The sequence below is a fragment of the Phaethon aethereus genome, assembly GCF_964289735.1.
Source record: "Phaethon aethereus genome assembly, chromosome: Z".
In the NCBI taxonomy this organism is placed as follows: Eukaryota; Metazoa; Chordata; class Aves; order Phaethontiformes; family Phaethontidae; genus Phaethon; species Phaethon aethereus.
This window is the reverse complement of record NC_138577.1, coordinates 51,528,484-51,546,772: the sequence shown is the minus strand read 5'-3', so window position 1 is coordinate 51,546,772 and position 18,289 is coordinate 51,528,484. Positions and strand designations below refer to the sequence as shown.

Here is an 18,289-nt window from a genome sequence, read left to right as displayed (position 1 = left end):
ACTTGTATTTCAAAAAGTTTCAGAAGCTTTGGATGCCTCATTCCTCCACACGCAGCAGTCATTAATTCACCCCAGAGCCACATATCCAGCCCCTCCTTTGCCTTGCCCAGGGTCCCAACCCGGCCCTGCCCCGATCCTGCCTGGGTCGTGGGTGTTCTGTGCCAATACCTGTGTGGTTGTCACGGTTGTCTCATGGTGGAGAGATACCTATGGGTGGTGCCCCTTGCCCTGCTAGAGATGAGGTGTGTGGAACATGACTGTGTGTCCAGCAGCTGCAGATGGTCCTCAGCTCCTTCCCTGATTGATAACTTCTTTTCTCCACAGCAACAAGATGTCGGAGGTAGAAAACACTTTCCATAAATTTGCAGTATACGGTGACACATCTGCCAGTGGCAACGACATGACTGGGAAAAACTTCTCCAAGATGTGCAAAGAGTGTGGGGTGATGGATGGGAAAGCTGTGACCAGCACTGATGTTGACATCATATTCAACAAAGTCAAGTGAGTGTCACAGGGAGGCACGGTGGGCAGCACAGCTGGGCGGGAGGAGGGAACAGCAGGAAGCAGGCAGCCTCTTGTGCGAGGGGCTTCCCATCCCACTTCCACCCACCGATGAGGTAACTTTCCTCTTGTTCTCCTGTCACCACAGGACCAAAGGTGCTCGCACCATCACCTTTGTTGAGTTCCAGCAGGCCATGAAGGAGCTCTGCATAAAGCGCTTCAAAGGCAAATCGCCAGAGGAAGCGCTGCAGGCTGTGTATGGCCTCATCGAGGGGAAGGAGCCCAGCAGCGTGGGCGCCACAGTGAGTATGAGTTTCCTCACCCACTGTGCACCTCGAGGTGCTGTGGGACCATTTGTCTCTGCTGTAGGGATGTGTGCTGTTCTTGTTCCTAATGCTATCTGCCTCTTGCTGGCCTTTTTCTTGCAGAAAGCCACGAAGGTTGGTGGGGTCGAGAGGTTGACAGACACTAGCAAATACACCGGCAGCCACAAAGAGCGTTTTGATGAGAGTGGCAAAGGGAAGGGTCTTGCTGGCCGCCAGGATCTAGCGGACAACAGTGGCTACGTTGGAGCCTACAAGGGAGCTGGCACATACGATCAGACACACTAGGACTGAAACTGCTTAAGAAAACAAGGACTTTTCTCCTATAACATGGGAGGAGAGGCAAATAAACATCTCATGCAACCAGCCTTCTGTGTCTGTACACCCCAAATCCATCAGGGTGGGAATGCATGGGGTGGGCACTGGATGACCCTGAAGAGCGGTGCAGGTTGCCCATCCAACCACACTTTGATTGCAGTGTAGTGAGGTTAAATCCAAGTGCAAGACAACCTTCTGGAGGGAAATTCTGTGGGCCAGCTAGTCCGCTGCCATCAAGCTGCTTTGCGTTTCCAATCAAGTGAACAGTTGGTTAGTGTCTGAATAGGCACACATTTTTATTCTCCCCTTTCAACATGCTCTTTGCTGTGCTTTTTGGGTTGGGGAGCAGTGTGTGCATGTTCTTCTACAGCTACAATGGGTTACATTTCAGTTGACAGTTTCTGGTGGCAGACAGCCCACCAGTGGTGCCGGACCACACCTTGAAGTGCGCTCTTACAGGGCATAGGATGCAACATGTACCACACTGTGGAGAGGGAAGGGGTACCAGTGACACCAGTTCCTGCTTTTTGCTTTCCCCTTCCCCCAGGTTAAACCATCTCAAGCATATGGCATGGTCACTCATTACTATTTCCCCAGGCTTCAGGATGCTGGCAGCTGGGGAAGAGTTTGTTAGCAAATAAAGAGTTGTGGTGCAGGGGATCAGGAAGGAGGAAAGACCAGTGTGGAGCAGCAGGCCCTCTGTATTTGGGAGGACGGTTTGCAAGTTCTGCCTGAACCCCAGTCCTTTTCCCATCTGCTCTCTCTTTCCCCTTCTGCCTCCCAGCCCCACCGCTGTGGTTGCTTATGAGACCTCTAGTGCTGGCAAGACCTAAAATTACATGTGCACTTGTTCTTTGCCCCTGGCATTTCAGCACATTCATAGGACTAGCAAGTCACGTGTCCCTACTGCTGGATCGGTGGCTGTGTCACCAGTTTTGGTGATCCAGGACACACTGCTGGGCAGCAAAAGGCTGTGGGGACCTCCTTGGGCATGTGGCTGGTTCTCAGCCCACCAGGGCTGCCTTCCCTGCCGAGCACTTTCAGTCTCCTGGATTTAACATAACTGAGCTTTTAGGGATAACTAAAACAGCATCCTTGGGGCAGTTTCCCCTGACGTTATGGAGAATTACTTAGCTGTGCTATTCCAGTCCTACAAGCCCTCATCATGGGCCATGACATGGCTGCTCAAGGCACAACGCTTGCTCAGAGCACATTGTTCTTTGCCCCATAGCACTCATGAATGTCCTCCTTGCTGCCCTAACCCCAGATAACATAGCAGTTGGTGGATCTAGGAATTAACAAATGCCCCTCAGTCACTCGCTCCCTCTTATGCTGTCCTTATGTACCGATGACCTTTTAAACCACTTTAAAAATGATCCATTGTGCCCCTAGGTAGCTCATGTGTGTAAAGTGGTTTGGTGACTCTGGGATATGTGGCAGAAAGTCCTACAGAAAAGTGATCAGGTGCACTGGGCATAACCGGCAGGGTCTTGGTAGCTGGGAACTGCAGGGCTGAGCTGGGAGGAGGCGGTCACAGACATTCCCCTCCCCGTACTGGCCCACAGCCCCCAGGGCTGGAGCAAAGAGATGCCACCAGCAAGTGCTGGAGCAAAGAAACCCCCTGAGCAGTGGCAGGCGCACAGAAGACACTGGAGGTATGAGTCTAGAGCAACTGTGGCTGGTAGAGAAGGCCACACCAGAGCACCGCAGTGAGAAACAAGGACCAACAAAAGAAGAGGAACCACAGTGGCTGACTCCAATCTCCTGTGCCATCCATGGCCTCCTTGAAGGCACAGAGGGGATGGGAAACCAGGACCAGGGCGGGAGAAGTGTCTGGAGGGAAGCTGATGTATTTCCCCTAAGTGTTTGTTTAATTGCTTGTCTTTATTTCTCAATACCAGAATTGATAATTTAAAGTTTATGTTAATTAGCAATAAAATAAACCGTAAAATTCAGCCTCAAGACTGCTGCTTTGCCCAAGACAGTAGGAATGGAAAGAACAGCACTGGCATATATTTAAAAAAATATAGGCCTTATGCTGCTTTTTGATTTTTTGTGTAAGTCAGATATTTAAAACACATACTCAAGGTGGCTGTCCTCAGCAATGCTGTCTTGGTACATCATGTCCTGTACAACAGTTTAAGCAAAATACCTCTAAATTAAGAGATGTTAACAACAGGATGTTGTACAAAAAAGAAAAGCTAATGCATTCAATACAACAATGACACAAGATTCTCACATAGCTCTGCTTTTGGTAGCATAGCATTCCTTATTTAAATACTGTCATTAGGTATTTGCAACAAATATTAATTCAGAGCTATGAGTGCTATTCCTGATGCTTTCTCTTATTAGTTCCTGAAGTGGCTCTATTCATCCTGTTTCTCTTGAGATGCGCATGCAAAAACATGGCTGAGAGGCTGCAGGACTGTATGGTGGTGCCCCATGCTGGACACAGCTCTTTAACAGTCTTCTGTGCTTTGGTGTGCAAGTCATAGCCCCCAGGTCTTCCCAGCATGACAGTCTGGTTGATGTCTTCCCCACAACATGATACTGTGTGGGGAGCATAGCTGGGGGTGTGTTACAGTGTCTGATATCAAAGATACACGTTTGAGGTTGTCTCAGTATTTTCCACACTCCCTCACCCCCAAACGCTTATTAACGCATGTAGTAATCATCAGGGTCCTACTGATGCTTGGTGGCCAAGCAGCAAGGCATACCATCTTCATGGGCCCAGCAGCGTACTACCACGAAACAATTGCAGTTTTCAAGCAAAAGATGTAGGTACCAGCAGACTCACAGCTGTATCAGTGTGCAGGTTTGGTGTGGCCTCTGATGTCTCCATTCCTTCCAGCTGCACTTCAAACACCTCAGGACCTTTTCATTTTGGGGGAAAGGAAGACAAGAACTGACCTCAAAAACCAAGCAAACCTTGAGTGCATTTCTTTGTTCAGGCCTCAGCTTCCTTGTAATTAAGTGACTCAAGAAATTGCCCACATGCAGTTCTGCAAACACAAGAATGTGTTTAGATTCTTTTTTTTTTCTTTTTTTTTTTTTAATATATATATCTGGCATGCAAAAAGCTGTGGGAACTTTGGGAACAAACTGAGAGCTTTGTACTTGTGTAGTGTGAGTTCTGGTTTGCATTAACTCGGGTACAATGTGACACTGGAGGGTGAATTTCTGAGACATGATTCAATCTGTACTTCATCCTGTAATCTAACTTGTGTAGTACTCCAGCACCAACAAGAATCACTACTTGTCCTGCCTATTCCTTATAAGTAGAAACCACAAAAAGATGAGGAATGCCATGCTCACTCCCTACGGCAGCTACAGAGTGCACAGATAAAAAGGAAGTCATGGCTGACTGAGGAGTTTAAAAATAGTACCTGATTACTGTATACCCCTGGGAAAACAGTAATGCCAGTGGATATAAGATTTTAAAATAGCCAAAGACATGCTTGTATCAATGACAGAGTCAACACCACATTTGCAAAAGGAAAAAAAAAAAAAAAAGAGTTTATTCTCTAGTGCATTGGGAGCCTACAAAAATTGAGGTGGCTCCTCAGTGCAAGGTGTGTGTGTGGAGTCCTGTTACACCACTGCTATCTGATACTAAATATCTGTACCATTTTGTATTTGATCTCTTAAAGAGGCCATATTATCTAGAAAATGAGCCATGCTGAGCGAAATTAGGAGCCTTCCTTTTGGCCATGGCTGAAGTTTATTGTGCATCACTTCTCCGCACTGTCCTTTGACCATCAGAGGGAGCGTGAGGGCTTTGGGAAAGGGCTGGCTGCTGGTGCTCCTGTTGTAATTTAAGCATGTGTTTGCATAGTAGTCAGAAGAATGAGGCCCATGGAAGCTGCCAGAAGAGAAATGTAGCTGCACACATATAAATGGCCCAGTCCGGGGGATTTACCAGCAACAGTGGAAATCTTGCTGCAACAAAATGACATTGATAATCTAGGTGTTTATACCCAGCTATAGCTAAGATGTGTCATTACTGTGGAAAAATAGGGAAACGTTGGCTCCAAATTACGCATCTGTTGGGAACAGAAATATCAAACCAAGCCAAACATTGATTTTACAACTGCTCCAAAGTAGAGTGGAAAAAGTACCCCTAAGTCCTGCTCTTTGGCAAGCGCAGTGAACTTGTTTCTCTTGTGCATCTCTTGACATATCCCTGCCCCCTGCAGCCATTCCCTTCCATGCTGTTTCCTTGCTATCTTCTAGAAATAAGACTCAAGACCAACATTTGCAATTCTTTGCCAGCTGGTCATTGCTTCAGGATACTGGAGGTGGGACCTGATACACCAGTCAAATAGAAATCATTTGATAACACTGATGAAATCTGCATATAAAATTAGAACAAAAGCTGAACATAGAGCCACAGTGGCTGTGTAGTAAGAACTGAGGCACTAGGACAGGGCGTGATTGAACAGAAGTAGGAAAAACTGATGAGAAACTACATATGTGTGTGTACATGTGCATGCGTGTAATATTTTTAAAGCAAAGCCTTTGAACTGTGCAAGAGACAGCTACAAATGGCCTCTGCTACCTGTTCTGCCACTCAGGCATGCGGTTACAGTCTTGGCACTCTTTGCTGTTGCTGAAACCCGCACAATTTCACTTTAAGAAAGCAGGAAGAAGAAAGAACAGATGTTGACATCAATGCAGCTGCTGGTGGGTGGCAATGCGGCAGAACAGGCAAGTGAGTATACATGCAAAGAAACGCTCGCACCGCGGCATGGACTGATGGCTCACGCTATTTTCTGTGGTATTGAACACTTCTTGGCAAAGTTGTTTCTTTTTTTCTTTTTTTTTTTTATGCAGGTTTTATTCCTAACATGACAGAGGCATGGGGAGCCGGGCATTCAGCTTACCAACCGGCTGTCCCACACGGTGTGCCGGGTGGGCAGCTGTAGCTGCACTTGCATAGCAGTGGGACTTCTCCACGAGCACCTTGCTACAGTTCAGCAAGGCTTGGACCTAACAGGCTCTTACCCTGGCAGTTCAAGGCATTTGTAACGGCAGACAGACGTGGGGAGGTCATGATCTGTGTGCACATTTATACTGGACTGGTCATCCAGGTGCTATTTACATTCAAAGTTATGAATTTTAACAAACAGCAGTGTAATTCTTTCCCCAGGTGCCTCTTGTTTCATCTGCTTCTCTCATTATGGAGGAACGTGCACATCTCCACTGCTGCAGGGAAGCAGTGGTTGTACTCAGTGCAGAATTAATTATATGCCAAGGAACCTAGTGGGTATTCACCTCAGCTAGCACATATATGACAGCAAAGAAAAAATACCCATTTGGAGACTGATGCACAATACTAGCCTGGCTTCAGAGAGCTCTGGGTAGTTGGAGGATTGCTGTTTTCTGTCAGGTTTGTGCTACATCACTCTGACTGTTGTTTCACAGGGATCCATGGTGTAATACAAACCTGAGGGAAGACCTGTATGCCATAGGTTTGTCTCTTTTTTCTAGCGCTATTAATTGATCTAATAGGATACAACTTCTTTCCCTACACACTTTGTCTTTCTGATAGTCGTAGGATCCTAGAATCATTTAGGTTGGAAAAGATGCTTAAGATCATTGAGTACCACCATTAATTATTCTAACAGTACCAAGTCCACCACTAAACCATGTCCCTAAGAGCCACATCTACACGGTTCCCTCTGCTGCTCCTCATGAGACTTGTTCTCTAGACACTTCACCAGCTTCATTGCTCTTCTCTGGAGATGCTCCAGCACCTCAAGGTGTTCCGTGCAGTGAAGGGCCCAAAACTGAGCACTGTATTAGAAGTGCAGCCTCACCAGTGCCGAGCACAGGGGGACGATCACTTCCCCAGTCCTGTTGGCCACACTATTTCTGATAGTGTTGCTGCATGCTCCACCCTCATCACTCCCCTCCTTTTCCAGCTGCAAACCTTCACAGGTTGCCTGGCTGCCCCAGTAAAGGCGTTTGCGTCTCAGCTCCCAGCTGCAGGAGGCCTTCGGCTGTTGAGTCTTGCCCATCAGCCCTACAACCACTCCCTGCTACCACCAGGCCTGCAAGCGTAGCCCTGGGGCACACTGCTGGGGAACGGTGACACTGATTCCTGAAGCGGCTCTTTTCCATCCGTGTCTGGGATCACTTTAAGTCCAATAGTGCTTTTATTCGCTGCTGTTTCTCTTCACTGTCAAGAATCAGATGGTGTATTTTTGTTTCTCCTTTTTTCCTTCTTCTTTTTCTTCATGACTTACAGGCTTTCTGTCCTTGCTAAACTTAGGGCTGGTAATTACAATTGCTGGCCTAATGTTCTCCCGTACTATTCAACACAGATGCCAACCCTCACTCCCTTCTATGCATGTGTGGGACATGTCTCGGAAGTCTTCATTAATCATCCACAACTCACCATTCACGACATAAATCATTGACGATCTGTCCTCACATGGAACTCTCCTTCACAGCAAGTAGCAGACGGATGCACGAGTCCCTCCGCACTGTGCTGGCGCGGGGTGGAAGGCAGAGTGCCAGCAATGCTGGGACAAGTGCACCAGTCTGACAGCGAGGGACACCCCATGCCGCTGCTGCAGCCCGCAACTCCGCTGCACCGGCCCCTCTCAGGTACACACTTGATCAAACCTGCCATTCCAACTGTGACAATTCCAGGTGTGAAAACTACGGGTATTCTTCATGGTCTGGTTAGAAGTGCCCTTTTGGCGTAGTGTTTGAAGCAGGCAGAGATTGTGCTGGGGTTTTAAAGAAGTTTGGGTGGGTCTTTATGGATGTATGGCCTCCCACACTCCCAAAAAAATCTTGATCTTGTAGATTTAAGCCCCAACCAAAGCTGTAATTACAGTGTGTTTTACTTCACCAAAAAACCTGTTTAACATGTTCACACCTGCTCCTTCTTCTCTGAGTTACTGCCACCAGCCTCCCTTCCTCCATGCTGCAGTTTGCTACCCCTTAACTATGCTGTGACAATTACTTTTGGGGCTACACTGCCGAATGGCATTTCTGATATGAGTCAATCCAAAGATAAAGGCAACCAAATCCAGGAAGCCAAAAGACAGAAGCTCCTTCACATCAGTTGATGGTGCAGTCCCCTAGGTGGGAAAGTAGAATAATTAAGCCAGATTTGCTACACAGGAGAACAATCACAGCAGTACAGCATCAGTCAGTCACTGACTGATCCCTCCACAAAGGTAAGTACCTTCTTGAAGAGTTGTCTACCTTTCAGCCTTTGTCGTTTATCATTCAGATTCACACTTGGTCCCATCCAGCATTTGCCTTCCTGAGGACCTCAGCTTGCACCAAAAGCTAAATGAAAGACTAAGATCTCTCTGTCATTATTTCAGAATACCTAGAACAGTTGCCTGCACATTTGAGGGAGGCTCCATATGGTATAATGTGACTTAAATCCTGCACAGCTGATACTTGTAATCCTCGGATAGCTGCGCCAACTCCCGATACCTCTAACCTTCTGGATCCAGCATGGTGTCATTGAAAAGCAGTGTCCTGGAAAGGCTTAGGTGTAATAACAACATGCATATTTTGTTATATACTCCCGCTAGTCCTGAATAGCTCCAAAAGCAGCTCAGGCTTCAGTGGGCTTATCTGTTGTGTCAGGTACCTTTCAGTGTCAATAAGGGAATCTCAATCTTCCACAACACATCACAGTAATTCAGTAAATATACACGTCTGCACAGCATCAGCATTTTTTAGAAAGCATTTAAAGCGTTCTTGTTAAAACAACGTATTTTGTAAAACAGTGTCTTTAATTTCCATTTTAAAACCTAAGCCATTTATTTCACAATATTTTATATTCTCATTGTAAACTTTTATTACATAATAGTGAAGTTAAAAATAATCAAGTAACACCAGAAAGTGACATTCACTCAGAAGAGAGGGGAAGAAATATTCCTGCAGTTTTGTTGTATCAGGTAGCACTTTTAAAGATAGATAGAGATATATAAAGAGAGAGATACGTATCTCTCTCAGGGAAATTGAGTATTGTCACTTGCTGGCTAGTAGAGATTTGTGCAATTTGTTTATAATTAATATCCCCATGAATGTACTAATTGCACATGTAGCGCTAACAATTTCTCTGTAACAGGATTAAGCGACAAAACACCTACATATAACTATGGCTAACTTCTACACAAGCTGTTCTTGTAGAAAAATGTTTCTTAAAAATAAAACAAAAAATAAATCTTCAATATAAGCCACGCTTGGTCACATTTGAAACATGGTCTATTGCACTCAGTATCTTTCAGTAGCATGCGCTTTTTGAAGTGTCTTGCACTGGACACACAAAATTAAACTACCAAAACTCACCAAGTATTTTTTGAAAAATAGACCATAAATTTAGTAAAAAGAAAAAAAAATTACAGTAATTCCTACATTTGCTTATAGTCACCTCTTATGAACATTGTTTCACACTTTCTCCCCGTAATTGCCCACAGTTTCTTTGCTAGAGAAAAAGGTATCACTGCATCTATAAGAATAAGCCTGTTCACACAATTAAACACGTATGTTCTAACCAGCCATATGCAATAAATACTAACTCTAAATCTTATTCTTCATATTCTTCTAAAATCTCTGCGTCTAGTAGATGCAATATATGTAGACTCCTGAGATATAAGTAAATGCCAGTAAAGTAGCTGCTTGTGAGGAATAAGTTATAGAAATTTTGATATCTATAATATTTAAAATGAGACTGGACAAAAAACGCATAAGGGTAAAAACAGAATCAGAAGTTGATTACATTATTTGTTATTACCATTGGTAAACTTGCACATTAAGGAAGATGCACGATGCATTACAAAAGAGTGATAAGACAAACACTATTTCCTGAGATGATTACAGGGATTAATAAAAGGACAAATACTAACGTTTAGAAGCAGACCAAAGTAAACTCAATGTTCATAAGTCTGTTTTAAAATATTTGAGCTAGGGGTGAATTTAGGTTTAGAAGCGATAAGGTGTGGTGAATTCTCCAAATGCTTTTCAAGAAAGGTTTGAAAAAAGATAGAAATGATTGCTGCTCAAAACACAACACAAGCAGCTTTGGTACACCCCCTAAAGAGATACATGGGAAAAATATCTCTGGAGAAAGTTGAAACAGCACAGAGAAAGGTGCTGCTCCGTCACCTCTCGCTGTACGGCTGTCTTTTTAGGAATGCCATGATGGAGTTTATGTTAAAACCCAGAACCATTGTCTTAGGTGCTGATATGTTTTGTTCCAAGATGAGAGCAAGCCCCTGAGTTCCCAGGTTTCATTAGTGAAAAAAATAACTCCCTGAGGGACAGCTGGGCTTCCACATGAGATGAGGGACGAAAGAAGTTATTCACATTTAAAGGAAATGATGATGTTATAAATTCACATCTCCCAGTTCCCCTCTGCCTACATTACTACTGAGAAGAATATGATTTGGTTTTAAAGGGACCTGGGGGTAAAATCAAACGTGCTGTCAGTCAAAGCCACTGACACTTTCACAGTGAATTTCCTTCACAGTGAGAAATGTTTATGCTATTCTTCCTTGGGGAGGGGGAAGGCTGGAACAGCTCTTAATGAATTTGAGGGCTAAAAATATTAATAACAAGAATCTAAATTCCAATCTGCATTCAAATACAAGAGAGGAAGAAGGCTGAAAGACATTAAATAGGTTTTACATGACCACAAAATGTAATGCAAATAAAGCTGTAAATAAAATGAAATGGAATGCAGCAAAAGTATAAGCATCTGCTCTGACGTCCTCGCTGCTCACTCTAGGGCCTCTCCACTTTCAAAACTCTTGTTTTGGGGCTGGATATTGTGCAGAAGGCAAGAAAAGGCAGCCCTACAGACACAAGGCTTAGCTCTGGGCTTTGCGGGGTGAAAGCTGCAGTACAAAAATCAGTTGCTTGGTTTTGGAAACTGAACTGCTTCTCAGAGAGTGCTGGCGGGAGGCAAGGAAGCTGATGTTCTTCATGCTGTTAGTGGGAAATATCGTAATAGTAGTTACGTAATCTCAGCTCAACCGCAACAAATCCTGGCCGGTCATCAACACTGTGGAAAGACGACAAGCATCACTGCATAGGAAGCAGAAAGCTATAAAGTGTGGGCCTTGTAATGCTTGGGACTTTAGTTCAGTGATAGCTCATTTCAAGCTGCTCACAATATTTCAAGGCTACCAAAATGATGCTACAAAATGAACACCACGTGGCAAATATCTCTACAGAGCATCCATTCAGTGGATTTACTATTATGCCTGTTACTTTGTGGTTGGTGAAGGTATGACAAGAAAGAAATGGTAAATCATCTCCATTTCATTTTCAACTTCATTTACTTCAGTAATAATCTAGAGAAAAGGCAGATGTTGCACTGTAAATATTCTTATAATGGGTGTTACAGTCATACAGAGTGGCCTAGCACCACTGAGAGGAGCATACGCATGCACTGCATGGCTGTACTGTCTGTCTTTCCTCTGCATCTGCAACTCTATTGATTTGGGACAGCACAGGTAAACTGACAACAAGCCCTTACAATAATACATTACATATTGAGATAGTTATACTGCCTGACTTGAACATTCTTTGAGTACAAACAAATAAAAAGCAGCATGCTTTATGGTATGCTTATTGATTATAAGAAAAAATGTTCCCTTTCACTCTAGAACTGTTACAGCATTCTCTGAGTCAATCCAAAAGGCAAAAATTATTTTATGGCTCCACATTCTTTCTAGAGTACTAAGTGTAATAAAACTAACAAAGAAGCAAGGTACCTAAAAGTGAAGTACCACAGCTCCTTAAATGGAATCCAGAGACCTTTGCTGGACACACATATTTTCCAGATGGTGAACTGGAAGAATAAATGATATTACAGTAGACTTTGTACGCTTTATGGAGACCTTCCTCCAGCTAAAAGTAACTTCAACAAAATAATTTAAAAAGATAAAACAATTTTTTTGCAATATAATATTTAAAAAAGAAGCTAAGATTTTTTTTCTCTATATTTTATAATTCTAACTTCTGAATCATTTTTGATCAGAAAAAATGTTTATGACGTATTAAGTATGATCTGAAAAGATGTTTTGCCTCTCACTAACAGGAAGTCAATGTGGGATCCAATCTGAGTATACTCAGAAATGAGAGAAGATAAAAATAGGTCAAAACAATTAATTATTGAGGAATGGAATGAATAATTTGGCAATATGACTTTGAAATTTCAGTAAAATGTCTTGAAAATTAAAATTAAAGAAAGTACAATCCAAAATGAAACAAAAATATTTGCTTAACTTCAAACTTTAGGTTTGAAATACGTCAAAACAATTGACCTAATTTGACCAAAAAAAAAGGTCAAAACAATTACTTATTGAGGAATGGAATGAATAATTTGGCAATATGACTTTGAATTTCACTAAAAAAAAGTCTTGGAAGTGACGATTAAACAAAATACAATCCAAAATGAAAGAAAAATACTTGCTTAATTTCAAACTTACTTTTCAAAATACATCAGACTGACCTTTTTGTGGAATTACTTGGGTTTTATGATACCCTCATTTTTTAATATAGCTGTTCCAGAAAAATCAGCTGTGCAAAATCAGCTTCTTGTAGTACATTCAATAACTCAAATAATTTTCATTTGAAAGTGCAACTGACTTCTTAGTTTGGAGGTCGTTTGTAAGCCGAACATCAGCTGAAATGATGTATTATGAAATCCCCTTTCCCCTAGCCCTTTTTGGCTATTAACTAAGTAGATTAAAATATCCTTCTATTAAAAGAGAGAGCATCACATCACACTCACTTGTATGTCCAACACAATTTCATTAGATCATAGACTTCTGTTGGACAGACTTCAGGACGTTCCATTCGTTCTCCTCTCTCAATCATCTGTGCAACTTCACCACCTTTCATTCCCTGGAACAGGGTGACCAGAACAGTCATCCAAAATGCAAATGATAACAGCACACATGCTAGTATAAAACAAACAGAGGCCTGGAGTTGATTTTTGGGCTATCCTTTGACTCATTCATTGTGACAGATGGGACGCTAAGGCCTGCTTTGGCCTGCAATAATCCTTTTTAGGCAGGAAAAGACATTGGTTCAAATTTGCTGTGAATTTTCACAGAAAAAAAATTGCCAGATAGAACTACTCACCTTATATGGTTTTTGCCCATAAGAGAAAGCTTCCCACATTAAAACTCCAAAGCTCCAGACATCACTCTTGCTAGAAAATTTGTAGAAATTCATGCATTCTGGAGCATACCACTTGACTGGCCATTTTCCATGACTTTGTGCCTAAAATAAGTCATGACAGGAAGGAGAAAAAGTAGGCTAGAGACAGTGGTAAGTAGTAAACAACATCAGAATTCATATAATCCCAGTTAACTTAGAAATGTATACATTTTTACTAAGTACCACAACATTGTTGATGCAGTTAGCATTAGAAAGAATGGGTAGCAGCTTCTTAAAAAGAGTTACAAAATTGTTCCTAATCTTCCACTTCGAAAATAAGGCACTGAAATGAAATCTATGGTAAAGCAAAGCTTAGCTAAATGACCTGCAGTCATGTTTTTAGTGGCATTTAATTTAAAGCTGCTCTTTAAAAGTAAGATTTTTCATCTAGGCTCTTCACAGAGGGTAAGAGATACACACCCAGCTGTACTGAGTCTCATTATTACTTGAAGTTGATGCTCCATTTCAAAGCACAGCAACCGCCTCGTGGCAAACAGCAGTTTGATTAAGTTATGCCATAACACTGTGTTACGACAATGCAAGTGTCAAGCTATCCCAGCACAGTGCTCGATCTAGTGAAAAATCCCCCCTGCATTTAGTGGAGTTGTAAAGGGAATGGGCCTTTGATACCAATTCTAAATCCTCTGACAGGCAGCTCTGGCTAGGCTAGTGGCAGTGATTTAAGATGCTACTGCCTCTTCTGGCAGCAGTTACTATTCCCATAGGAAGGTCATCAGAAGAGGGTATGTGTTTGTTCCTCCTCTGCAGCGTTTCATGGTCCGGCATATTAGTTTTAAACAGTTGATGAAAGGGAATAGGCAGAAGGAAGAAATAATTTGAACTGCAAGAGCAATATATCAGAAAAAAAAGATGCAGACATGATTAAAGCCTTTGTCTCCCATGAATGTTTTTACCTTATTAAATGTGGCAGTTATTTCAGTCCCTTTAACTGTAGAGAGATCCACTGAATTTAAAACCAAGCTAAACAAACTTTGCTTAGATCAAGTGATTATTTACCAATGGTATTCTTTCAAAAACTTCCCTGAATTCAGTTCTGTTAGTCAATAATACAGTGTGCTAGCTTAAATTTTCCTTGGAAATGGTGAAAACCTTAAGTGCCCAAAAGTTCGTATCTGCAATAAAGACATTCTCCCCCTTTTATATAAGGAGGTATCTCATTTCCACAATAAATCTCAACCTTCTAATGACAAGGTTTCCAAAAGTAAATGAAAGAAGTAAGCAAATGAAAGAAGGGACTAGTTTTTTCCTCCCTACACATCTCTTTATGTTGATCATGCATTTTGAAAACCAGTGACCTACTAACAGGCTATAAAATAATAGATGATATATATTATTTCTGATTTTCAACTTTTAAAAACAAATTCACTTAAACTGAAAATAACCTTATTAAGCTATACTACTATATAGCTTTCATGTCTTGTGCAACCCTTACCTTATAATAATTTTCATCAGCACTAAGAGCTTTAGAAAGTCCAAAGTCACTAATTTTGGCATAATGTTGGGTGACTAATAGCACGTTCCTTGCAGCGAGATCCCTATGAACAAAGTTATTCTCCTCCAGGTATTTCATCCCCATGGAAACCTGATGTACCAGCTCTGTTATATTCTTCTCTGTGACATGTCTGAAAATCATAATTGAATTTTTAAGAGGTCAGGAGTTCATTTTCATGACTTTTCATGGAGTTCAAATATAAATCTTTACTATGTACTTACCCACATCATACTAGGAACCTGATCCACTTACGTTTAGCTAAGCTTTATTTAGAACAGGCAGCATAAGAATGTCCTGAGCAAGATGATGTGTGATCATATCAATAAGCAATTGAAGGACATGTGAAAATTCTTTCATTTATTCAAAATGCACTATTTTACCAGAAATATTAGACAGTTAGGAGACATGTACAAGATAATCATGTCCCAATGAAGAGTAACTGCAATAATTAATTTTTACATTAACAACATGTCAATTTGAAGTTGCCCTTAAAAGAAAAAAAACCAGTAGGACCTGTATCTTTTTTCTGCTTTGGATAAATCCTATGAAATAGAATCAGAGTTTACTTACCTATTTTTTTGCAAAAATTTGTTCAATGGCCCAAGTTCAGCCATTTCCATTACTAGCATCCAGGCCTCAGCTTCACATATGCCTATCATTCGGACAATATATGGGTTATCCAGTTGCTGCATTACATTTGCTTCTCTCAGTAATTCATCCTTTATGGCTGGATCATTACTCTCATTCTTAAGAATTTTTACAGCCACTGGCTTGGCACCCCTACAAAAAAGAATCCAGTTCCAGGATTAGGTGCTGAAAAATCTATGTGCAAATGCACACAACCTTTATCCGATGTTTCTATGCACGTAGTACCAACTGTGACAAAAGACAGAATGGACATTCAGAGGGGATAAAACCTGACTGTAACAGGAACATCTCTCTGTAAAATGCTCAGAAGACAGCTAAGCAAAGGAGAGAGAATGGAAAGAACCTGAGAAAATTATAAATAATCATAAAGACACCTTAACAAGGCTGAAAAAAAATGTACTAGACAAAATTTTCTTGACCATTCTGGCAAGAATGACACAAAGCTTTCCTGGCAAGAAAAGCTATAAAGGTCTTTCTAAGCACTGAGGTGTTTTAGGGGTGAGACCAGAACATGCAGCATCGCAAGGCCCCAAGGCAGTGTTCTGAAATCCTGAGAAACTAAGCCTACTCCTGCAACCTTCAGCTCATGCAACTAAGTGAAAGAGTGACTGATGAGATCAACAGAGCTCAAGTGTGAAATAAGATTAGCAAATACAAAAGCTGGGGCCAGAGCCCTTCAAATCCCCTCAGACTGTACTGGAAAAAGAAAAATCCTTCCTGGCTCTGAAAACTTTGGTTAAAGAATTTCCTCCAGCTTCAAGTGGTAAAAGTGTATACATAATCAGCCCATGCACTTAAACAATGTACTGATAATGTTTTACTATGAAAAGGCATGCACAGTCAGGTGCTCCCACTTCTCCCAGTATAAACAGGGTCTGTTCCTACTGCATTTACATTATAAAAGAGGTCACAACATGTTCTGTCTTCTTGAAAATCAACATGCCAGCTTCATGAAACAGGTATTTAGCATACTTATTTTAGGTGAAAATCTCTTTGCTACAGGTAAGATCTCCATGGGACTGTACACAATTTCTCAAAGACAGGCTGTGCAGATGGGAAATACTGAGTAGCATGACTGCCCATACAAACTATGGAGGAAGACAGCAGACTTTGTACTCTATTATCCCTGAGAGGAGAGAAAATAGTCATAATATTCCCCACCTTACAGACAAAAAAAATGGCTGGGAGGTGACTATGCTGCTGGCAAAGAGGTGTCTGCAAACAGAGGAGAAGAAAATGAGAGTATAGAAAATGAGTGTACAAGTGTATGTACAAAGAGAGAAACTAGTGAATGTTAGTCCGAATTACTTATATACAGTCTGTTACCTCAACTGATGTGCAAAGATTACTGCTGCTCTGAAAAATAAAGACTAGAGCTTTTACATATTAGACTCCATGAAAATAGAAGGAACCACTTACTTTTTCATCTTATAGAATCCTTTCTTTACAGTACCAAAGTTGCCAGAGCCAAGTTCTCCTTCCTCCAATGTTAACAAATTCCTGTCAAGAGTGACATTTTTTGGTTTCATTTCATCTGGGTCAGCATATGGACTTTCATAAACCTCAGTATCCATGGGTAAGGCCTCTCTCTGATCACCTGCAGTTCAACCAATGAAAAAATTAGACATTACGTGAGACATTTTTGCTGCCACAGCTGCTATGTTCACCCTTTCTATTTTCAGGATCATCAGTGTGTTTGACTTTTGAGGGCATTATAAAGAACATGCAGTCCAGCCACAGACACTTTAGAACACCCCAAAAAAGAGTGACCTCCACCTGGTCACATGCTCTAATGATTGAGCATCTGCATAATGTGAAACCAGGAGTTCCTTGGCAGGAGAAGGACTGAAGGCTGGCCCTTTTCCTTAGTAGTTCCCATCAGTTGCCTCAGACAATTCTTCACTCAAAATGCTGCCTGATATGTAGTTCACTCTTAGGGCACCCATCTTGCATTTTACAGAAAGCTTTAGCACCAACTTGGCACTGTGAATGCAACTGGGCTTAATTCTTTTTATGAAGTGCAAGGATGCAGCTCTTAGAGTCAAGGAAGTAATAATCTTTCACTTCAACATGGAAAAAGGGATTTCTGCTAAATGACTTTTATTACAGATGGTGACATCTGGCAGTTTCAGCTACCAGGCTTGAGCAATGATAGTGGCTATACCAATAGACAACATGGTGCGAAATATATGCAAGAAAAAAAAAATTAGTTGAGGAGAGATCTCTGGCATAAAAAAGGAAATTGAATTAGTGATATAAATTACTCTGCCTACCTTTTTCTGCTCCTGTAAGACCTCTCTTCCTTTGCAGCACATAAGGATTAAAAGGTGCTTCATCAGGTGGGTGGCCAATAGTTGGCTGAAACTGTAGCACACAAATAGAGTTTTTACATTTAGCAATGAATAGGTAAGTAAAAACATTTTTTCCCCAGGGATTACGGCATAATGATTGCAAGAGACACATAGGTGAGAATCAGAAAGTAAGAAAAAGATCCAACAAAGTTTATTTAATTCTGAAGGCTATTGCTTGAGTAAAGATGCAGGCCAAATGAAACAAACACTGCTAAAGCATAAAATGTTACTGCAAATATTTCAGAGCATTTGATCTGAGAGAATTAACTGGACTTGGTCATGCACAAATCTTATTCTGCAGATATTAAATTTACATGCTCTTTTCAAATATGCCTTGTAACACAAGTAGTCATAAGGAATTCTCTTTAATCTGTCCATCCTCCCCCTCCAAGTTACCTCTCTCCGTATCTACACCATAGAGAAATTCC

General features: G+C 41.7%; 2 protein-coding genes across 3 annotated transcripts in view; one reads left to right on the top strand and one right to left on the bottom strand.

The window, feature by feature from the left end:
- Window positions 1–331: 331 nt before the first annotated feature.
- On the top strand, window positions 332–1,112 carry LOC309415627 (tubulin polymerization-promoting protein family member 2-like; the record flags this gene model as incomplete). Its single annotated transcript, XM_082013218.1, has 3 exons — window positions 332–501; window positions 650–803; window positions 930–1,112. 3 exons carry the CDS (start codon window positions 332–334, stop codon window positions 1,110–1,112), a joined length of 507 nt encoding a protein of 168 aa, XP_081869344.1.
- Window positions 1,113–11,108: 9,996 nt separating this feature from the next.
- Window positions 11,109–18,289, bottom strand: part of SYK (spleen associated tyrosine kinase) — a gene marked incomplete at both ends in the record, with an annotated part of 32,541 nt that continues 25,360 nt past the window's right edge. For both annotated transcript variants that reach the window (XM_082012769.1, XM_082012768.1), the window contains 7 exons: window positions 11,109–11,181; window positions 12,919–13,031; window positions 13,272–13,412; window positions 14,803–14,992; window positions 15,433–15,642; window positions 16,930–17,107; window positions 17,784–17,874. In XM_082012769.1, the coding sequence (XP_081868895.1) occupies window positions 11,109–11,181; window positions 12,919–13,031; window positions 13,272–13,412; window positions 14,803–14,992; window positions 15,433–15,642; window positions 16,930–17,107; window positions 17,784–17,874 (996 nt within the window). The remainder of the gene's footprint in view (window positions 11,182–12,918; window positions 13,032–13,271; window positions 13,413–14,802; window positions 14,993–15,432; window positions 15,643–16,929; window positions 17,108–17,783; window positions 17,875–18,289) is intronic.